This window comes from Diabrotica virgifera, chromosome 9 (assembly GCF_917563875.1).
Source record: "Diabrotica virgifera virgifera chromosome 9, PGI_DIABVI_V3a".
In the NCBI taxonomy this organism is placed as follows: domain Eukaryota; kingdom Metazoa; phylum Arthropoda; class Insecta; order Coleoptera; family Chrysomelidae; genus Diabrotica; species Diabrotica virgifera.
The window spans coordinates 152,613,438-152,638,038 of record NC_065451.1 but is presented as its reverse complement, the minus strand read 5'-3'; the positions used below and the strand labels follow the sequence as shown (position 1 = coordinate 152,638,038).

At 35.2% G+C, this 24,601-nt stretch overlaps 1 protein-coding gene across 3 annotated transcripts in view; it reads right to left on the bottom strand.

The window, feature by feature from the left end:
- LOC126892355 (MOG interacting and ectopic P-granules protein 1) overlaps window positions 1-24,601 on the bottom strand; it is a 257,232-nt gene that overhangs the window by 71,804 nt on the left and 160,827 nt on the right. For all 3 annotated transcript variants that reach the window (XM_050661874.1, XM_050661873.1, XM_050661875.1), the window contains 4 exons: window positions 21,562-22,408; window positions 18,215-18,395; window positions 13,984-14,313; window positions 12,834-13,059 (listed from right to left, as the gene is read on the bottom strand). In XM_050661874.1, the coding sequence (XP_050517831.1) occupies window positions 12,834-13,059; window positions 13,984-14,313; window positions 18,215-18,395; window positions 21,562-22,408 (1,584 nt within the window). The remainder of the gene's footprint in view (window positions 1-12,833; window positions 13,060-13,983; window positions 14,314-18,214; window positions 18,396-21,561; window positions 22,409-24,601) is intronic.

Below are 24,601 nucleotides of genomic sequence, written 5' to 3'. Positions count from 1 at the left end.
CCATATAGGGTTGAAAATCCAAGAAATGAATATAAAATACAACTTACAACGTCACACATTTAGTTCTATCCAGTCATTCTTTAGGCAGAATCACTATATGTGAAAATCGACATATTTATTATTGTTAAACAAAAAATAGTAATAATCCAAAAAATATCTCAACACTGTTATCTCACGAAATGTCTAAAGAAAATATAAATATACAAAATTTCAGGTGGATTAGTCAAGTAGATTTTTAGTTACAATGTCTACCGCCTTTGAAAAAAGCAATTTTGAGAAAAACGCATTTAAAGTTTTGTCAACTTTTATTATCATTATTCATATTTCTTTTTTGGCTGTCAAGTCGTAAAGTGATGCACACCGGAATATGTTTTTGAATCGCGGAGTAATTTACAAAAACAGCTGTTGAATGTTTATCACTAAACTCAAGCGCTTTGGCGCAAACCTGCTGCAAAGCTGCGTTTGTTATTAAAATGTAATTATTTAAAATTATTTAAGACTTTTTAATAATCTTTATTTTGATATATATTTTGATTTATAAACAGATCGGTGCAGTCACCTAGTATTTGCTTACCTGTTTACACTGCTTGGCCGATAGCCATGAACCTAACACGTGGGCAATATATGGGTCATTCTACGAAAGAGTGGTAATTTGAGATATCTATATATATATTTTAAATTTGTGTTAAAATTAATTCAATTTGCTAATAAAATCTAGATTATATCTAGAGATTTCATAATCCAAAGTCAGCAAATCAGTAGCTCTACCAGATGGCCTGCAATGACCATTTTCTTTGTGCGTGGTGACAGGGGAGAGAAAGAAAGCACAGGGGAGAGAATAATTTCTCATAGAAATTGTTTTTATATGTAAATCTCTCCAAATGAACTTATTATACTTGGTGAAATAGGTAGTGTTATCATAATATTTTCATGTAAGAAAGTCGATAGCTCAACTTGATGGCTTATAATGACAAAAAATTCACTTTTATCTTATGAAACAGGGGAGAGAAAGAAAATACACACGACGGGCGTATGTTTATTTATTATGATAACAAACAAATTAAACAAATTTTGATTTCATACTTATAAGTTAGTACAAACAAAACTTAACCAATGAACAAATAAACACAAACAAAACAAAACAGAAAAAAACAAGAAACAACTTGCAAAAACACAACAAAAATGGATTCCGTGTTTCAAATTAAAAAGAAACATTTTTTCACTTTCATAATACTTTTATGTGAATAAACAAAAAACGATAAGTACAAATAAATTGTATGCAACACCTCAGCATATATTTATTTTTCATTCACATTGATTGATTCGGGGAACACATAGGTTATTACCCTCTTCTTCAGAAGAATAGTAGGAGCAGGCAAAATTTGAATTACGTCTTTGTGAAAAACGGTGAAAATGTCATTATTTCTAATGACAAAATCAGTCTTCTCGGGGTTCGAAACGCGCAATCCCTGAACTTTCAGTTCTTGACCTTCTTCTTCTTCTTCTTCTTCTTCTTCTTTAGATTGTACTTCCAAAATAGAACAAACATAACGATATTCTTGATTTTTGAACCTCATCTTTATCAAAACGGTATCTCCTGGTTTTACATTTTCCAAATGTGTTTCCTGTACGTTGTTTTGCTCAATGTATGGACTAGGAGACAATTCAGGCAGCAGTGGTTCACAAGAAATAAGTTCAGCTTCCTCATTAAAATAATCTTGAAGTTGTGTTCTTCTAGAAGGATATTTAATTTTTCCTAATTCATAGTGGGGGCACTCGCTGTCTTTGTGTTCAGGGTTTAAATCCACGTCTCTGCAACACTGAAAACAACTCATTGTTTTCATAGAAAGAGTTATGGGGTCACTCATGATATGCTTTTGAGTAACCTGATGCACCTTCATTGTACCAAGAAAAGGAATAGTTTTTGATCTACAAGCTTCTATTTTAGTTGCCATCGTTGTCATACTATCTGTTTCTATAACATGTATTGTTATATTTCTAAGTCTTTCCCTCAGTTTGCTTACTAGAATGTCAAAAGTACTCAGATCATTACCTTCACCCACTAACCGATCTGCGGTTCTTTTCACTGTGCCTCCTATACCGTCACAGGTCCCCTTTCCATGTCCGGTTTCATAATAATTCCAAGTGGAATATACAAGTGAAGGAAAATACGAGTCCAACATGTTTCCAAAGATGTAAAACATTAACTGATTTCTATACTGACTTGATGGGCCGTCAGATAGAAAATGTATCATTTTTAAGTTTGGCTTCTGTTCTCTTATCCATGAAAACACAGGTTCTAAATGAGCTATTATTCCTGAGGGTCCATGGTTCAGGTTTTTGGAAAATGTACAGAACGATTTTATTTTCAAAGCATCGTGTACGCTATTTTTGAATGAAACTGAGACAGTGTGCAGAGAAACTTGCTCGCGGCTCCCGCCAAAGTGGAAGCTTTGTACTTCTGTTGCATATTTCAAAGAATAATTCTCACTGAAATCCATATGAACCAAGATTTCATCTGGATGCAAATGTACCTTCAAGTACTTTAACTGATTTCTGATGATACCTTGATGAACCATGAATTTGTTCATCATGTTTTCTAACTGTTCAACAAGTTTGTAAGCACTTATTTTCTTCCTTAATTTCATTGTGTGCTTAGTTTTCTTTTGTTGTCCATTTCTGTCCTTGTATGTTACTTCTTGTGTTGTCCATGTTTCATAATACACATCCATTGAGCCGTTGAATGTATTGTAATGAGGAACATTGTTTTTGCATTCATTGCACTTTCGCAGTAAACACTCTGTTCTTGCATCCGGACATGATAGCTCTGTTGAAAATTCCTTAGCACATTTGCTATTAATGATCTTGTTCCGATAGAGGGTTGCTACTACAAAATCTGTATTTACACAGATCGTACATTGGCATGTATCTCTAAGTTCTGGACTTTGGTAGGTCACCCAGAAGGGCCGCAGCCGACAAAATAATGCATAACTGATTTTGTATAAATTTTGAGCATTGAACTTTTTATGTAGGTTTGTTAATGTATCATTAAGATACCTTTTCTGCCTTTTCTCTTTTTTTACAGTTTTTGTATCTCTTTTCCCGGGTGCCAATCGACTGTTTTCATCTTCTTCAAGGAAACAGCGAACTTTGTGTTTGACTTTATAGCTTAGAGCTCTTTGTTTATTTCTTTTTAGACGATTATTTACCCTTGTATATCTTGTCGAGTGACTGGGAAGTAAAGAAGAGATATCCTTGATAGCATTACATTTTTTCAGGATGGTTCTATCACCAAGAATAGAGGATACGTACATGAATTTCTTCTGCCGTTCTTGAATGTGTTCGAAATTATGTTTCAACTGAGCCTGCAAAGCTTCGCCAAATAATAGTTTTCTACCAATCACTTTTTTATTTTGACTAGTCATTAGTTTTTTCACCGTAATCCTTGGAGTGTCTTCGTGGCCATTTTTTTCCCCAGCTCTTTCGGCTCTCTTCCGATACATATCCCTTTGTCGTTTTAGGATTGCGTTTTCTTTCAGTAGTTTTTTGTTCCTTTGAATTATTTTACTTCTGTCGCGTCTGATTCTCTTCTTTGCTGATTTTATTTGAACAGATTCTTCATTGGTTTCTTGGTTTTCTTCATCACCAGAATCAGGAGGAGTTACAATATTGGTTTCTGTTTGAGCATTCTTTCGTTTTTTTGTGTTCTGCTTTCTTTCTCTCCACACCCGTTTTGCTTGTCTATGTTCTCTAGGGTTCATATCTGCCACCAATTTGACCAGTTTTTTCTTCTTTTTGTTTTCATATTTTATCTTCTCCTTTTCTTGTTGAATTCGACTTTGCACTGGATCTGACTTTATTCGTCTGTAGCGTTCTCGTTCTCTAGCCCTTTTTCTCTCCAGCAACTCTTCTTTAGTGAGTTTTTTCACACGTGCCATTAGGACAATATAATGATTTATTTAATTAAGCAAATATTTATGAAGTTTTCTTCCGGATATACTCCAACAGGATTATTGAGCCTGCAAAAAAAAATAAAAGATAATACTTACTTGATATATATATGAAGCGTAGGTAAGTATTAATAACATTATTTTAGAAAATGTTCTTTCCCCGGTCATTGTATTTCTCTCCCCTGCCCCTTAAAACACAACAACCCACCTAATGCGACTCAGAGTTTTAAAGAGTCGTCGGCGTTAATACAGAAAAGATTCGACTAAGTAGTTAAATGAAATATCATGCACAGACAAGCACAACTGCAAAGGAAAGCATGCAACTTAAAAATGTTTTATAAAATGTTCTTTCCCCGGTCATTTTATTTCTCTCCCCTGCCTCTTAAACGACAGGGGAAAGAAAAGCCGGGGAGAGAAAAAAGTTAGGTTATTTTAATTTTACTCAAAGCACATGGAAAAAGAAGAATAGAAATCGAGTTAACCCTGAACTATTACACTAAATGAATCAGAATATTTTTAAAAATTGTAGATAAAGGTGTAACTTACCAGTTTTTATTGTGGCCGGGGAAAGAAAGCAACGAAAACTAAGATTGTATTTTTATTTAAACTTGTTGACACTAAACAAAACAAACTCACTCTATGCACATCACGAGTCAACTGGTGGATTCAAAACAGAATGGAGTCTATGATCAGCTGTTTTGATTTGTACTGGAAACCATATTGATTACTCGGGCGGGAGATTTGAAATGGGACAGGGGAAAGAAACAAAAATTGTGGACAGAAGGTTCTATCGGTAATACTCTCTTGGTGCATTTTATGTTTTGTCTTCAATGTGATGGGATGCTTGTTGAGGTGTATCATAATCGATTTATGAAAAAAGTAAGTACAAATATATGCAATAGACTCAGGAAAAATAAAGTTGAAGTTAGGAAGTCACAGTTGGGACAAGGCAGGGGAGAGAAAATCGGTGTGTTTGAGAAACAATTTACATGGTGTATGTAATGTTGCGGTTTTAACTGATGTATTTTTATTGACCTATATAAGTGGTATTACACTGTAGGTGTAAGAAAAAGTACCACTTACAACCCTACTAGGACATATCTAGGGAGGACATAGAATTACCACTTTTTCGTAGAATGACCCATATACCTCATAGACCTATTTTATATGTTTTAAACTTCTAGTTTCAATAACATTTGATTGGTAAAGAAATGGGTGAAACAAAATTTTTTCAAGGGGGGCATGGCTTAAAAATATTTTAATATAATTTGAAATGTTCGATTTCTTTTATTATTTTAAATGAAGGTACATAACATCAAGAATGCTCTGTGAAAATGTCAAATTGATAGGAGCAAAATTAGCGGAAATACAACATGTTGAATATCCCTCTCTTCAACTCGCTTAGCAGCAGGTTCGTGACAACGCGTTTGAGCGTATTGAGCAACGGTCAACAGCTGTTCCCATTCTCCTTTCTTTACTCCGTGATTCAAAAACATATTCCGGTGTGCATCACTTTACGATTTGGCAGACAAAAAAGAAATTGAAAATAAAAGTTGAAAAGTACATTGTAACTCAAAAAATACTGGACCGATCCACCTAAAAATTTCGGATATATTTTTATTAGACATTTCGTGAGGTAACGCTGTCGAGATATTTTTTGTTTTATGCTTATTTTTTGTTTAACAATAATAAATATGTTGATTTTCACCCTTTTTGCAAAAAATTTCGATGGTTTGACTTCTGAGTGATACCAAAAAGTCAAAAATCATTAAAACTAAAAAAACTCAACAGTGTTGCCTCGAGAAACTCATAAGCTAAAAAATCTTTTCGAATTTTTTGTTTCACATGATCCAATAAGTTCTGATGTCCGTCGTAAAATATTTTTTTAAGGTGTCTTTAAAAATTTGCCACTGTTGACTCATTTTTCAATGTTTCCTTGATTTTTTTTTATATTCTTTAAATTGTACCGAATATACTTATTTAATTTAAAAACAAAAACAGCAAATCCTGTATAAAAGGTATATTTAAAATCCCTAAAAAGGGCTACATCACAAATACAGAACTAGTTTTCGACTGGTTTACCAGTCATCATCAGTGCTTACCTAAAATGAATATAACCAGATAAAATAATGCAAAGATTGAAATTTTGACTACGGTTAAAAAAGCTGTCGGTTATACTCACGTAAAGTTGATACATCCTAACCACCAAAATATAGTTTTCAAAAATATGAGGGTCAGAGCCCTATAAACATGGTCCGTTAAGAAAACATCAGTTTAAAATGCCAAATAAAGCATGGATGTTTTAAATATTCTCAAAATGCCCCAGGTAACATCTGAGCTGTAGTGTGACTTGATTACATGGTGGAAGACAGGCAGCAAGTGACAGTGACAAAGAGTTGGATGTAGACCTCTGAACGCTGACAGGACAGAACAGGACAATCATCGACATAACGATTATCGATCGTTATGTTATGTCGATGATTGTTTACCGATCATCTCAGGTAACTCAAATACAGCTGATTTATTACTTTCTAAAATTAACCAAATCCACCCCAATATTAAATTCACCATGGAATTAGAATCATCCCAATCAATTAATTTTCTTGACCTCACTATTACCAGATTAAATGACCACTTCGATTTTAGTATCTTTAGGAAACCGACACAGACTGACCATGTCATACCATTTTCCTCTAACCACCCAATGTCACATAAACTTGCCGCCTTTCACAGTTACATACACCGCCTTGAAACAATTCTCTTATCACAAATCAATTACAATAAAGAATTAAACATACTTCGCCAAATAGCTTTTAATAACAGTTACGATCCACACATCATAGACAAGCTCATTCATAAAAGACAGCTAAAGTCTTATGACATGCTGTGTTCCCTAGGGATTCGAAAACCAAACCTACTTATGCTTCCATACCCTTTCACCAAGATAGGCTATCTGGGGATATTTCGAATATTATCAAAAGATCAGTAGACACCATCCAAATCTCTTTTAAAGTATCCAGCAATTTAGGACAATTTCTATCTAATTCCAAAGACAGTATCCATTACATGAATCGTAGTGGTGTCTATAGACTACAATGTTCTGACTGTGTCGCTACTTACATAGGAAGAACTTGTAGGTCACTTGCTTCTCGCTCTCTCGAACACACCAAAAGAGAGAACACCTCTACCTTCTCTCAACATCTAAAACATAAAAATCAGACTTTGAATATCCCAGATGATGTCGCTCTACTTCATAACATCCCACAGAAAGTCTTCCTAAAACTAGATTTGTACGAGGACCTAGAAATAATCAAAGAAAAACAAAAAAGTCCGAATTGTGTCAACCGACATGTCTCGTTCAATCGGGACTTCCAACCACTCCATCAACAACTTTTTTCTTAACACATTTACAATACTACTTTTCACCCTCCCTTACACTGCTTTGTTTATATTCACAATATAATTCATCTGGTACTAGCCACAATATTTCTTTTTCATCTTCAGCCATCGAATCACTTTTATCTATCCATAACATATATATAAATTACTGACATCATCATCCACATACATCATCATTAAATAAATTTCCATCTACAAACAACCTATCATCATATTTCTACATAGGACCATTCTCACCCTACCTTCTCAATCTGTCATTACCAACTTAACACTCATCTACAACAATATCAATCTTAATTTTCTTTCTGGGTCCCGTTCCTGTTCTTCTCTCATTAAATCCCTCACAAACACCCCATACCCCCAGTTCCTACCCAGCAATTAAACAAATTCCGACACTAACTTTTTTATTTGCGTACACCTCAGTGTTGTTAACTCCGCAATTGAATATTTCCGTAGAGGGCGCTTAAAAAATCCGTAGAAACCCGTAGTGCAGAAATTTGACAGAAAATGACACTTGACAGACCAAAAAAAGAAGAAGAATGACACTTGACAGACACAAAAAGGAGAAGAATGGTACAAAACAGAAGAAGAATGACACTTGACAGGTAAAAAAGAAGAAGAAGAATGACACTTGAGAGACCAGAAAAGAAGAAGAATGACACTTGACAGGCCAAAAAAGAAGAAAAATGTGACTTGACAGACCAAAAGAGAAGCAGAATGACACTTTAAGAGCAAAAAATCCCCATTTTAGCTTCTTGATGGCTGCAGCTGAAAAATCCATAGAAATGTGGTCGATATCCGAAAATCCGAAATAATTTTGAAAATCCGTAGATCTACGGAAAAATCCTTAGGGTTAACAACTCTGGTACACCTTAGCGTGTACCGAGACACAGCGTTAGAGAGAGAATATATGTTTATTGTCTAAGAAAAAATCTTGTTGACAAACACTGTTTAAGAGTTTTAAATAAATAAATTAAATTAAAATATGACTAAATATAAAATATAACACATAACACATTTACATTATACGCTGTGAGCTTCGCTGGTGTCGCTCCTAGCGGACTATTATTCAACTTTCACCGGTAATTTTTAAATTTATTATTTAATTGTTATCGCTTAGTATTTACAACGCAAAAAAAGTAATTAAATTGTAATGGATTTTTTTAAGATTTTGCTTATCATTTTGACGTTCTATTGACAAAATATGAATTTCTTACTTCGGATACTTTCACAATTATCGTGTAGATGACGCTAAGATTAATGGATTAATAGATTAATAGAACATTAAAAAAACTTAATTTCAATATTTAAAACGTAAGCATATTTAAGGTAAAAATATATACCACAGCTTTGACCAACTAATATTTTTTATAATTAATCTTTTTAATTTTAATTTTAAATTAATCTCTTTGACATTTATGTCAAATTTCCGGTAAAGGTTTACAGACTTGTCACTACTGGCGTTCGCGAATTTGTAAATATCCCCTCTACGTACGAGCTCACAGCGTATATAACAACTACAAAATATGTAGTATTGTCAAAAATAAAAAACAAACAAACTACAAGCTGTAAAACTAAATCACAAACAATAATGACAAACAAATTGACAAAAAAAAAATATACACAAGATCACAAATACATCAGCTCCAATGGTCCTCAAAAAATTCTGTCAGATCATAATAGGCCCTCTTAGCGAGCAGTCTATCTAATGAATTTCTAAACTTTCTAATAGTTTCCAAATTTTTTATTTCACTAGGTAGTTTATTAAAAATTTTGATGCCGTTAAAAATAAATGAGTCTTTGACTAGTGTGCTTCTAGGTGTAATCAAAGCTAAATTGCTAGCAAATCGTCCAGATCGATTATTATTTTCATATAGATGTTTATTCTTAAAAATAATGCTTGCCGTTTCCAAAATGAAAAGAGATACAAGTGTAAGGATACTGTGTTTAATAAATAAAGGTTTACACGTTTCTCTAGAATTTACCTGGCACAACAGGCGTACTGCCTTTTTTTGAAGCAAAAACACACTACTGAAAAGCTCCTGACTACACGCTCCCCAAAACTGAATTGCGAATCTAAGATGTGACTCTACTAGTGCAAAGTACACAGTTCTTGCTTGGGCAAAACCAAGCTCCCTTCTAGTCGACCATATTGCATAGCATCCAGATGCAAGTTTTGAATTCAAGGCTTCGATATGCGATTTAAATTTAAGGTCAGGATCAATATTCAGGCCAAGAAACCTGACGGACAGCTGAGGTTCAAGTTCCAGATGTAATTCAGGCATAACATGTTTAAAACACAGAAGCTTGGTTTTTGAAGTGTTTAATGTCAAAAAGTTCGCCGTGCACCAATTTCCAATCATTAAGAGTTCCCTACCTACAGATTGGCGTAAGACATTCAAATCTTTAGCATGCCATATAAGAGTGGTATCATCTGCATAAAGGGTGAAATGAGCAGATACATCAAGGTAGGCTAAATCGTTTATATATACCAAAAACAGAACTGGTCCCAATACCGAGCCTTGGGGCACTCCCCAAGTTACATTCATCAAGTCAGAGTCACAGTCTGTCCTAACAAACTGACTCCTACCCGACAAATATGACTCCATCCAACTCAGTGACTTATCTTTAATTCCGTAGTGTTTAAGCTTCTGCAGCAGCAAACCATGATTGACACAGTCAAAAGCCTTCGTCAAATCACAGAACACTGCCGCAACCATCTCGTCTAAATTAATATTATTGTAAGCTAGCTCTAAAAAACTGAAAATCGCGTCGGTCGTGCCAGTGTTACCACGGAAACCAAACTGTTTCGGACTTAGTAGTTGGTTAACCTCTAAAAATTGTATTAATCTTGCTTTAACAATTTTCTCTATTATTTTTGCCAACGTAGGTATCAGAGAAATTGGCCTGTAATTGGAAGGGTTTATGTGATCTCCACCCTTGTGCAATGGAATTACAACATTTATCTTCAGGAAATCGTGAAATGTGCCAGCATTAAAACTATCATTAATTAAAATAGATAAAACATCCAAAGCAGAGTTTGGTAGATTATTGAAAACTCTTATAGAGATGTCATCATAACCCGAAGAGTTTTTGTTTCTGATTGATTTAAATATCTCTTTCAATTCCTCAACATTAGTATCATAAATTATGAAGGGACACATAACTTCTGTTTTCTTCAGATATGACAAAGGATCTGTACCATGTCTCAACTGTGCTGTTAAAGTTTCGGCTATGCTACAGTAAAATTCATTACAGTCATTTGGAAGTGGAGTGTGATGACTATTACCTGATCTGTGTTTACCCCTTAATTCATTTATTATAGACCAAGTTTCCCTAGTTACATTTGAGGAGTTTTCTATTCTATGCTTGTAGCAGTTTTCTTTTGCAGTTTTAATAACATTTCTGTATATCTTTTTATATTGATTATAATAGGTAACAAACCATTCATCTTGGTAATATTTTTTGATATAAGGGAGCGATCCCATGGTTTTGCAGGAATTTTTAATGCCATTTGTAATCCAAGGTTTTCTATTTTTAATTTTAATCTTTTGTTTAGGAAAAGACCTTTCAAAAAATTCACATATTGTATTATGAAATGATTTAAATGGCTCAGACGATTGTGATAGGAGAGAATACCAGTCAAGACTCTCGCACTTTAATCTAAATTTACCAAAGTTAGATTTACTATACAGGCGACCAATTTTAAATTTATTTACACTATCTTTACCTTTACTAAATTTCTTAATTTTGATAGAAGCAACAACTGCCTTATGGTCTGACAGATTGGGGTCAAATACAATACATTGAACATAATCCTTCTCAAAGTTAGAACAGAAATAATCTATTAGAGTTTGAGACAATTTAGTGACACGTGTTGCTTCATTAACATGCATTTTTAAATTAAAACAAGTGAGTAAGTTTCTTATTTTCTTTACTTCATTGCAATCATAGTTCAGAAAGTCAATATTAAAATCACCCGTCAGGATTATTTGACTAAACTTTGGAATCCTCAACAACAAGTTCTCCAGCCTTTCCAAAAAAATCTGGACACTGGTTGTTGGAGATCTGTAGATGCAAATAATATAGATATCAAAATTTGTTATTTGTGCAACTGAAAATTCAAATTGTTTTTCTTCAATAAGATCCTCATAATTTATCTGAACAAAAGCCAGTTCTTGCAATAGAGAGTTGTGTACTAAAATAGCAGTACCCCCATGTATAAAGTTTGTTCTACAAAAATGTGAAATCATGGAATACTCGGGAATATACAAGTATTCATTTTCTTCTAGCCAGTGTTCAGTCAATAACAGAACACTGGGAAAGTCATTATATTCTAACATTAAAAATAAATCATCAATTTTATTTCTAGCTGACTGAGTATTAAATAAGAGAAAAGTTAAATTAAAAGAAGATTCTGACTTGTCAGCTTCTAAGTCTGAAGTTGTATTATTGGCGTTAACTGAAAATCCAAATTTTTTTCTGGTCTTGTAAAAGTGCAACAATTTTCACCAAGATCATCTAAAACAATTATGCTTTCTGAATTATGTTCATTGGGTGGTGTTGTATTTTTTAACTGAATAAATATCAAATTTTTATTATTTTTAAAATGTTTTATTTGATTCTCCAACAGGTATGAAATTCTATAGTTGCTCAGTCTATGCCCATATGAATTATTTACATTTAGGAATGAGATTGGTATATATATGATTGGTTATATTTAGGTATATTCTTCTTTTCCTTCTTTAGTTTATTGGCCTCCACCTACTTGGGTATTTGGCCAGCTCGTCGTAGGGTAATAAAGGAAAAATATTTGTATTCTAATGACATTTATCGTATGTCGTTGTAATAATATATACCAGTTTGTTGAGATTGGAGTTTGATATAGTTTTTGAAGGAAAGAAAAGAAGGTTTACTATTGAAAATAAAACCATTTTGTAAAAGTAAAAATTTTCTATGAATAGTTCAAACGAACAAAAACACTTTTAACGTCACATAACTGTATTTTTTACTGACGTTTATAATGTCTAATTAATTTTGTTTAATTTTTGGTGTAAAATGTAAATGCAAAACCATATGACGTCACGACGCGTTTTTTGCTGGCTTGAATAATTTGAAATTTTAATCGTCTTTAGGGGAAAAACGAAAGACAAACAAAACTTTTTTATCATTGATACATGTTTTAAATTATGTTCTGTTGTGATTTATAACATTTTTTTCCAATTTTAAATTTTATGCAAGTTCCCTAGTTCACAAAAACCCATGCAAGTCGTATTTGTCTATGTATGAAATTTAATAAGAAAAATGTTTCATCCGGTAAACAGATGGGCGAAGGTTGACCTAGATTCGGATCTCATTTATTAATTGATTTAAAAAAAAAACCAATTGGAAAAAGCCAAGGATTGAGCAGAAGAAAAACAGGAGCATGATGTCTTATAAAGATGTCACCATGATACATAAGTCCATTTTGAAACAATTACTCACCTGTTGATTGCGCTCTGAGTACTCTGTAACTGCATCTTCGACAGGAACTGGTACTGGGTATTCTTAGACAAGGCTTGATAAGCTGCAGCTGTAGCGTTCAAACCTTGCTGTCTCATTTTAGGCACTCTTGGTATCTTCGCTGGGGGTTCCCAGTCTACTGGCGGATCTAAGTTCCTTTCAGGTTTGAATTTTCTCATACAGGTCACCAGATGCCGCGACAGTTTACCTTTACAGAAAATGTATATTAACATGGGTTTGCAAACATTATAATACATCAATAATGTTACGCCTGGAATGTTGGCACCTATTTAGTAAGACCCGATATGTCAGTGTGATATTTGAAAGGGTACTAGACAATGTATTCTAAGCAGTATGACGAATGCATAGAAAATCACCCAAATGTATTTGCTCAACCCCTAATGAAACGTCCCGCTCAGCAAAGATTAAGAAAGCATCTTCAATGTGATCTGCCCGTCAGATTTTTTGATTTAGTTAATTTTCTAAACCAAACCATAGGTTAAAGAAAGAACGTAACCAAACCATACGTAAGAACAAAGCATACGTAAAAGAAAACTGTCACTATGTCTCTAAATGTTTTGTGTTACTGTCAATATCACTTGCCTATTGTAACGTTTACAGATCGCAAATGGGGATGGTCACAAGCTCGAGGTTACCTCTTCTTGGCTCGAGGCTCGGCTCATTGGACGAGCCCAGATTCGAGCTCAAACCGGTTTGTTTCTTGCGAGGCCGAGCTTCGAGCCTAATCAACTTTTTTTCGAGCCGAGCCGAATTCGAAACGAGCCGAACGAATTCGAAACGAGCTGAGCTTTTCTTAACGAGCTTGTCGTAATATTTTAGCTAATACTCCTAATACTTTTTGTAATTCATTTATTTCTGCTACGACTGATACTTTTGTTTGAGAATAAGTAATTCAAACTACAAATGTTTCTTTTAAATATACAGTGTGTCCGAATTACATTCATTATGTTTTCGAGCTCTGTTCGGCTCGGCTCGAACTATTCGAGCTGAGCTGACACGAGCCACGATCTAAACCTGCAGCTCGAAGCTCAAGCTTGTCAAAAGCTCGGCTCGGCTCGAGTCCATCCAATCGCAAATTAAATACGTTTATTAAAAAAAATGTGAAACTTACCTTTTTGGTTGTCCTCAAACGGACAATTGGGACATTGATGGAACGCAGGAGCTCTCTCCAAATGACCCCGTACTGCATGTTCGGCTTCCATGTGAAACAGAATATCATGTGGGCTTCTGACTTCGTATGCACAGAAATTACACTTATAAACAAAGTTCTTCATATGAGGAGTTTCCAAGTGATACGACATAGCCAGCGCCGATTCTGTCTTGAAGTTACAAAATTCACATTTTTTCAATACAGTCTTGAAATGTTCGTTATTTTCTTTACTGTACTGCAGGTTCTTGACCAAGGACTTTATTGTCTTTTCTGTTTCTGGATTTGAACCACCTTAAAAATAAAAAAAAAAAACTGTATATAAAATGAACACGAAAACTAGTACATTCTATAAAATCATCGTAAAAGGAGTGTAAAATTAAAAATTAGTATATTAACACTAACTTTATCGTGTAGAGATATTAACGGTGAAATTCTACATGATAAAAACTTAGTTCTAAATAGATGGGCAGATTTCAGATTATGTTGAACAAGGCGACAACATAGAAAATTATGTATACTTAAATCACAATAAAAACGCACTAGAAATAAACAAACCAAGACACGTTGAATGTTACGAGGAGCACTCCCGGATCATGATCTACAATTTATAAACTTTGTAAATCACGATTTGGGAGTGCTCCTTGTAACATTTAACCTGTCTTGGTTTGTTTATTTCTAGTGCATCTTTATTGTGATTTTAGTATAATAACAAAAACTTAAAAATAATAAGCCCCCAGGAATTGATGAAATCTGCTCTGAAATATATACGGAAGGTGGTCACCATCTTTTAGAAGTGATTCAACTGATAATATCTATATAGCAGTACGAACTGATCCCAGAGGAGTGGCTAAAGGGAATAATATGTCCACTCCATACAAAGGGTGATGAACTTGATTGCAAGAACTATAGAGGCATTACTCTGTTACAGTGGCGGCTCGTGATTTTTACAATAGGGGAGGCTATACCTAACTGTAAAATATCTAGACAAATTTGCACTAGCAAAAAAATGCGCCAAAAAATGTAATTTAAGGCCCCATCTTTTGACCATTTTTTATTTACATTTCATAATATCATCCTAATTCATAATTTCATGATATCATCATTTTAAAAATAGTTAGTCTAATAGTAAAAGTTAAATACCAAAGTTTGTGTCGTTTATTTGTTAACAATTCCATCTATTTGTAAATAGGCACCTATGCATATCAAAATAAATACAGATTTGAAGTTTTGCAGTCCATACATAATGAAGCTTCAAATTTTTTAAGATATTCAACTGAATTTTTTTAATTCTAAACGCGGCCTACTGCGAATTCAAAAACACGATAAATTACCGATATTTTGCTTTGAGTTAGAGATATCGGAAAAAGTTATTTGAGCAAGTTGTTCCAAATATTATTGTAACCCCACATACCAAATTTCATAACAAAATTCGCACTTTTAGATTTTTCATTATTTTTAGTCAGGACTCTAAAATTCGTTGTCCCGAAACGCACCCAACCACCCAACGGAGCTGAGAAGCTATTCGGCCTCCCTTGGTATATCTCCGGGCAACGTGTGATGGCGCCGTAGATGCCACTGTTAGGAGACCGGGTCTCCGTAAACGCCTGCTGCGCTGCACGGAGCATTAGCAACGGAGAATGCTGGGCTTCTCGGCTCCGTTCGTGCATCTCGGGATAACCCAGGGTCCTGCCTAAAATAATATGTAATAAAACTGAGACGCGATCATATCATGCATTCTAATGCTAATGCTCCGTACGTATGGATAATTAGTGATAATATGGAATTTACACGTTGTATAATAGTGAGAGTAATTGTTGTTTTCGCGATTCATGATAAACAAAACAGTATAGAGTATAGAGTGTGTAAAAAATTTATGGGGAGGCTGAGCCTCCCTTGCCTCCTCTGACGAGCCGCCACTGCTCTGTTAGTATCAGCATATAAAATATTTGGAACATTCTTTTTGACAGACTTTTTACAAAGGATATTATTGGACACTACCAATGTGGATTCACTGCTAGGAAAGTCAACTATGCACCAAATATACACACTACACACTTAGGCTTTTAGAAAAGACACTAGAATATAATGTAGACACTACACTTAAATCACAATAAAGATGCACTAGAAATAAACAAACTAAGACATGTTGAATGTTATGAGGAGCACTCCCGAATCATGATTTACAATGTATAAACTTACACGAGAGCAGCAAACCTACGCCTATTTGATGACGACTCCAAAAAGAGTGGAAAATCGTCGATGTAGAGTGCTGGTTTGCGCTCCCTGTTCTAAGTGAAAAATAAGACGGTTTTGCCTTCGCATTGCGACTGAATAAAAATGGAATTTTTATTTTATTTTTATATTGGTCTTTACTCCTTTGAGTAACTAGGTCCATTTTCCATTGGAATTTACCAGCTGAACAGATGGGGTCGTAAATTGTAAGTTTTTGAATTCCCTCTTGTCTTCTTCGCTTCAGCATCCATCTGGCTTGCAATTTTTAGAAGCCATGGAGGTGTTACCACGGAAATGGACCAATAAGTTTTCAATTAAAAATATTTTAGTAATATTTTTAATAATTTTCAATATTATTAATGCTTCTATTAGGTTGAAAACTTTGCCTTTCAGTTGCCAGATGACGCTAGTCACCTAATCCATAAACGTCAGTTGCAATGCGGGCATAAGCTTTCGTAGTTTTGTCACTTCGGGCAGAGCGCAGCAAACCTATGCCTCTCTGATGACGACTCCAAAAAGAGTCGAAAATTGTCGATTTAGAGTGCTGGTTTGCGCTACCTGTTCTAAGTGAAAAATAAGACGGTTTTGCCTTCAGCAACTGAATAAAAATAGAATTTTTATTTTATTTTTATAAACTTTGTGTTTGTGCGTTAACTTAAATTGACAAAACTGTGTTTGTGCGTTAGTATGGTATGGTTCATCGGGGCAGGGCCCACTTGTAAACGCTTTAGATACTTAGACCTCCTACGGCAGGTCCATTGTATCATCCCTATCATATGGACTAGGTCCATAAGAACCTGGTCTTCCGCGTTTCTGGAGCCCAGGTTGCTCCGGGTAAGGTTATGGTCTTACAGAAAGCCACAAGTACCACCTCTCATACGTCAATGACGAGCACTACCAGAAGATTTTCTCCTCCTCATCTCATAGACGACACAATGGGCTCTCCGCCAATCCAAGCAGATGAAGGTGCTGCCAGAGTCTACAGTGGCCGGTAAGCATACTGACCACCAGAGAGTCTACGGTCTGAAGTCTAGAAGGAGTGGGGCTGTAAATATTTTGGATGACCCCACTACAGTCTAGCTGCACGACAGCCCAACCTGTCTCATACCTCCACAACTGTCCCAAGAGTCTTGGAATTTCCGCAAAAGAAGCTCTTTGAGAATTACCTGACCAGTACTGAAGGGCACCCCACAGACAGAGTAGATGAACCCCGTCTTGCCAATGGTTCAACACCAAATTAATAAGAGTTGAGTGTATACAGTAAAACCTCTGTTAACCGAAACCTTTTTAACCGAAACATCGTTTAACCGAAATGACTGAGAGTTTCGATAATATCGTCAATAAAAGTAAATCTTTATCATAAAACGACTATAATAATACTTTATTTGAAATAGGATAAAATAATATAAACATGCTGAAGTGCATATAGTCAAAACAATACAAGTATTGATATAGTCCATAACATAATTTAAAAGTAAAAAACTAAAACTAATTTAAAATGTCAATACCTAAAGCCACAAACATTTGATAATTTAAAATTTAAAAAGTTTAACTTAAAAGTTAAAAGTTAAACGGAAACAATTCGATGTTAATTTGTCAACATCAACTAAAGAACGCAATTAAATATACAACACATTGCGAAATTACTTCATAGTATTTTTAATACTAACTTTGACCAAGAGTACTATGTAATTTGATACAAGAAAAAAACAAAAAACAATGTTATTTTTAACAGAAATTCTTGTTATCCGAAACGGCCAATTATTTCGGTTAACGGAGGTTTTACTGTACTAGTAAAATGAATACAAGAGGATGGCCAAAGAGAATAAATATGGTGAAAGAAAATTAAATAGTAAATCTCTATGAAAGGGATTAATATGTATATACAACCTAACATAAGAACATGTAGACAAAAGATACAGAAAAATGTAACGATGAATATACAATTAAAATGACTTACCTTCTCTACTATGTTTTCGTTTCTGCTGTTTCAACAGATCAGTTTGTACAAATTCTTGAACTAAATTAAATCCTATATTTATGAAGAATTTACCAAGAGGGCTATCGAAGTATGAATAAGGCTTCTTGGCATCCTCCAACTCCTTTTTAGAATCAGGAACAAAATTTGGATCAGACTTATCCTGTGAATATAAAAAAGAGAAATTAGAACAATAATAATTAAATCAAGATATAACATGTCAGGTTAGCTAGTACCTTAGCTCTTAGCTAGAGCGCCAAAAAAAACTCAGTAAATTGATCAGAGGGGCTAAAACACACATGCTGATAGAACTTGTGCGAGGCGCTGGAGAACGATGTATGGGGCGAAGCATATAGGATCGCCACTAAGATGCGAGGTCAGAGACCCCATATAACCTGTGCGACGACAAAAGAAGGAAATAGCTAACAACCTGTTTCTTAATAAACCCATAAATAACTTCCTGATTGAGACGATGTTAACTGCCCCGAGGAACTGACGTCAGCTGAACTCACTGGAGCTGCCAATTCCATAAAAATAGGTAAATCCCCTGGACCGGACCATGTGCCACCAGAGGCGATAAACTACTAGTAAATGAATGCCCAGAAACTACTAGAAGGGCACTAAATGAGCTACTAACAAGAGAAGAATTCCCAAATCAGTTAAAATTAGCGAAGCTAACTTTGATTCATAGACCCGGTAAAAATCCGGAAGAAGCCAATTCATATAGGCCTATATGTCTCCTTGACTGCCTAGGGAAATTATAGGAAAATCTTATCAAAAATCGTCTAAAAGACGAACTGAGTGAGAGAAACCATCTCCAACAGACAGTACGGATTCAGAAAAGCTAAGTCTGCAATAGATGCGGTAAAACATCTAACTGACGCTGTAAAGACCACGAGGAAAAGATGGGCCGTACTAGTTATGTTTGATGTGAAAAATTCCTTTAACTCTGCCAACTGGGCACACATCATAACTAAACTGGAATCAGCACGAGTGTCAGGATACCTTATTAATATCATTAAAAGGTATCTTACAAATAGATACGTCACGGTGGCAAAAAATACAGAACAAAAGCTGACAGCCGGTGTACCGCAAGGTTCCGTATTAGGTCCAACACTCTGGAACATAATGTATAACGGGTTACTAGAAATTGACTATGGCAGAGATACTCTAGCTATTGCCTACGCAGATGATTTGGCGCAGTGATGGCTGACATGAACCGGGAAATCGAAGACAAAGTAAACACATGCTGCAGAATGGTCAATAGCTGGATGGCTACAAACGATCTGGAACTAGCCGGAAACAAAACGGAAGCGGTCATATTGAAAGGACCTCGACAAAGACCTGAGTTAAGTTTTCAGATTGGTACTACAACAATAAGACCTACAAACTGTGCAAAATACCTAGGCATATACATCGACACAGGTCTAAGGTTCACGAAACATCTGACAAATGTAGTCCAGAGGGCAGAAGCAAGAACGGCAGCCCTACAAAGGATCATGCCGAATATAGGAGGCCCAAGCAGCCAAAAACGAAGAATGTAACTGCGAGTGGTACAATCGACCCTCCTATATGTAACCCCCATTTGGGTAGATGTACTAAAATATCAAAAATACCGAGATATGATAACTAGGGCTCAGCGAAAGCCCCTACTAAAAGTGACGAGCGCGTACCGGATTACTAGGGAAGGAACGGCACATTATCTAACACACATCTATCACACATTTTCTTTCCCTCGGCTCCTTACCGCTCTTAGGTAAGAGCCGACAACTTCTATGACCAATCTAGGCTGCACAAGGCACTCCCAAGTTTCGTTCGTTAACTGAACACGTACGGGAGTGTCTTGACGAAGACGGGGGGTTTTAGTTGGTAGGCAGGGTAACAGGAGGGCATCCGTTTGCAGGATCTCCCTACACGGGGGAAAATGGACTCGGATGTATTCTTCTATCCTGAATTCAACACACGCCAAGTATGGTACGGTGTTTAGAACATTTCCACCCAAATCCAAAAAAAGGTTAGCTAGTACCTATATCAAAACAGGCTAGATAGTAAATTAAATAGATGGATTTTGGAAACATAGAAGAGCAATATGAGTACATCAAAAAAGGTGTACACGCTGCAGCGGAAGAAGCCAAGGGTCATCTGGAAAGCAGGAGAAACAATGATAAGCCTTACTGGTGGGGCCAAGAAATAGAAGACAAAAGGAAAAAATATCACAGTTACCTAAACACACAAGCAATAACTGATAGGGTAAGGTATAAAGAGGCACAAGATAAAGTTAGGAAGCTTATTTGTAAGAAAACAAATGACAAATGGGGAGAACATGCTCTATCATGGACGGACAGAGTCAGAAATGATTAAGTACTAAGAAGAGCGGGCTTACAGGATAGGGAACTTTTTAATTATGTTAAAAGTAAGAAGACTGCATACTTGGGGCACATATTACGAGGGGGACGATAAACATTTTAGCAACTGATACTCAATGGAAAGATAGACGGTAAGAGGGGTCTGGGAAAAAGATGTCATGGCTGCGTAATCGCCACTGCCAGTGGACAAGAATCCACGGCTGTGAAATGTTTTGCAATGCTACTAAAAACAGTAATATTTTATAAACAAGACAATATATGGTGGAAGAAATATGAATTTATAATTGCTAGACATTTCTGACGTTTTATTTATCACAAACTTTAGTTGATAATGCCAGATTTAAATAAAATATTAATAAATAAAACTCATCATCAAAATTTTCAACAAAATAATAAAAAATACCTGGATAAATTATTTTTGAGACTGGAAATAATTTTTATTTTATTTTAATTAAGTATTAAAATCAAATTTTTTAAATTGAATAATTATAGAATAGAGACAGGACAAAATGAAATTATTGAAGTCGCATCAAAATTTATTCTTATGAATATGAAGAGTTGTACTCTCTAAGAGTTAGATATTAATATGTAAAAAGTTTTATGTTCATTTTTAATAAGGGTTCTGAGAAAAAAAATTCTTGAAAAAAATAATTATTTTTGGTCTTCTAAAGTGTAATAGTACCTTAAGTCTCACGAATTGAGTCCCTCAATGGAATAAAAAAAATGTTACAAGAAGGCAGAAAAGTGTCTCCCAAATTAAAATGTATCTTTTGCAAGGCACTATAGTGGTGAAAAACTAAATGTGCCAAATTTTTTTTGTATACCTCGAAAACAGTTTAAAATAAATATAACTAAAATATTTTTTACTGTTTTTTCTTAACAATTTTCTTTTTTTTTTTCACTTTAAAAAATAAAAGTCCCCTTAACTGCGATAATTTTTTTAATGTCATTTAATGAACTTACCTCAGCTTTATTAGGTTTTTCACTTTCATCAACATCCATTTTCTCGTCCTCAGCTCCATCTTCGCCCTTTTTAGATTCTGCCTCGTCCTTTTCCTCCTTCTTTTTAATCTGTGTTTGGATCTCCTTAACGAAATCCTTGAAGTCTTTCACAGGGGGTTTTTCGTAAACATAAGGGACGATAAAAGAGGGCGCTTCGACTACAAACATATCATCGGTCAAAGTTGGTAGCAGGGGAGTCGTCAGAGCAGGTGTAATCGTGGCGGGGGATAATTTCTGTTGGTGCTGAGCCGACAGTGCAGACGAGTTCACAGGGATGGGCGTAATCGTCGCTCTCATATTGGGTGGGTACATCCCTTGCGCAGGAAGGGCCATGGGGAGTACAGTCTGATAACTGGCGGTGGTTGGGATGGAGTTCTGGGGCTGCTTATTATTTACAGGAACAGGTCCGCGACCTGATAAAATAGAATTAGTATCTATAATAACTAACGTAGGTTCTTTTTTACCCTGAGGAACGCTAGTGCTACTACTACTACTACTACTAGTGTTAGATTTAGAGGCTATTTCTACTAGTCTTTTGGTATCGTTTACAACTATCGGCGGTGCTTTCTTCGGCGTAACTTTGGATTTCTCTGACGGTATCCTCTCCACGGTAATTGCATCGTTACACGCCAGCGGGTCTTGTGGTAGGATCTCTTCAATGTCAGATTCTTCGGAGTCGCCCTTCGGTTGGACTGCCTTTGCTCGAGGAGTTTCCACTTCTGCTCGCACGGGTTTGCTGGACTCTTTTTCATCTTCTTTGTCGGTTTCCGCATAGCTTTTGGTTTTGTTAAGGTTCCTTGAACTCCGCCTTCAACAGAAAGGAATTAACCGACAATTTTGAATAAAAAATTATATTAAGAAGTTTAAAAGAACAGATTTGTCCGATATGTTCTACAGGTTTTATCATAAATTTAATTAGTCATAAATTAACAACATCTTTGCGTTGCAAAAAATATGTAAATATTTTTTAAATTAAATTCTACTGGTGGAAATTGTAACATTGTGTTCAAAAGGTTTACTCAAAAAACTCCAAATAGAAACCAGTAGCAGGTAGGCCACGAAGAAAACCAAAAACGAAATGGGAGAACCAGATAATTGAGAACCTTAGGAAGATGTGAGTTAGAGAATGAAAAGCCGTATGTAAAAAAGAGGAAAAAATGAAGATCTATTGTGGAGGACGCCAAGAATCACAACAAATTATGAACCAAAACGTTAACGCTGACTGATTACCGCGACAAATGAATCGAAAGATACCACGATGCCGATGTATGACGATTACCGATGGGCCGATGGTCTTCTAGAGAAGCTAATCGTCAGTGTTGCTCTTTTGGCGTGATGCCAAAATCTGGATTTCCATTCGTTTCTTAATCCATCGCGTCACGCCATTGCTTGCCGCCAAGCTATCTTGCCATCTGCCCGTGAGTGGCGATACACCGCGTCATGCTATCGCCCCACGCTCCCGTCAATGTCCAAACCCACGTCAATTTTTTAGTCCAGTCGGGTTAGACGAATAACAGGCCTAACCTTGCATTACGAGCTGCCCCAAATTTTATTTTTTTATTCTTTAGGGGGGGACAATAGTAATGTAAATTTACAATCTCGACTGAATTCCGCTATTGCGTTAGCCGCCATCTTGATTTTAAACGAGAACCGTTTTTGCTCAATATCTCCGCCATTTTCAACTTTTCGAGAAAAAGTATAACAACCAAAATTGTTGAAAATGTAATTTTCTATCATTTCTATTTTTACAATTTTTTCGTGCCATCGATATTTTCCGAGTGATAGCGGAAAATAGTGACAGTTATATATAAATAGAGCATAATTATTGAATTATCTCGTTTATTGTTAGTTTGACGACAAAAATGTTCCTATACAAAAATAGAGAGAATTGAATTCTACACAATTTTAGTTTCTTTCATTTTTTGCTAAAGTTGATATTTAAGGTAGTATGTATGCGATAATGGCGCGAGCGTAAGACCTGATTGATTTTGTAGCAATTGTTTTTGTTCAATATCTACGCCATTTTCAACTTAAATTGTTCCAAATATGATTTCCTACAATTTCTTTTAACAATTTTTTCATGCGGTTGATATTTTCCGAGTTAAGTGGGAAAATAGTAAAAAGTGGTGGGGGAGCATAATTACTGAATTGAATCTTTTTTCCGAGCTGCCCCAAATTTTATAATTCTATCCTTTAGGGGAGATCAATAGTAGTGTAAATTTAAAATCTCGACTGAATTCCACGGTTGCATTAGCCGCCATATTGATTTTAAAGAAGAACCATTGTTGCTTAATATCAACGCCATTTTCAACTTTTCGACAAAAACCGTAGGAACTTAAATTGTTGGAAACGTAATTTCCTACAATTTCTTTTCCACAATTTTTTTATGCGATCAATATTCTCCGAGTTAAGGGGTCATATACGTTTCTCGAGCTTAAAAAGTAGTCTAAATGTAATGATAAATTGTACGAAAACTATTGGGCTAATTGATTTCATTTTTTTTTAATTTGAAAGATGGACTCTTAAGGAGCATAAAACATAAGTTAAAAGTTAAAAAAATAATTAAAAACATGGCGGCCGCGTCCAGTGGCGTAGAACGTATTTTTTTTTTCAAGTCAAACAGTGGGCATGATTCAGCTCGTAATATTTATTTGAAACAAAAATTGTTTATTCGTTATCATTTTTTAGAGTCATTGTTCTCGTGTGACGAGAGGAATTTAAGAAAAAAAATTAATTACGGAAATGATCGAAATTAAAAAAAAAAGTAATTTTCACCAAAAAAACTGTCCATTTTTTTATTGCTATTCGAAAATGGTTAAATTTAATCAAAAAAGCTCTCGTTGCACGATAGCGAATCTAATTTAGAATATGTGTGCCAAAAATGAAGTTAATCGGACGAACGGTTAAGTAGTTATCATGCCCACCGTTATGAAAAATGCTATTTCGAGAAAAACGTGTTTAAAGTTTAGCAAGACCTGCGGAGCGACCTGACTAGTTCCGT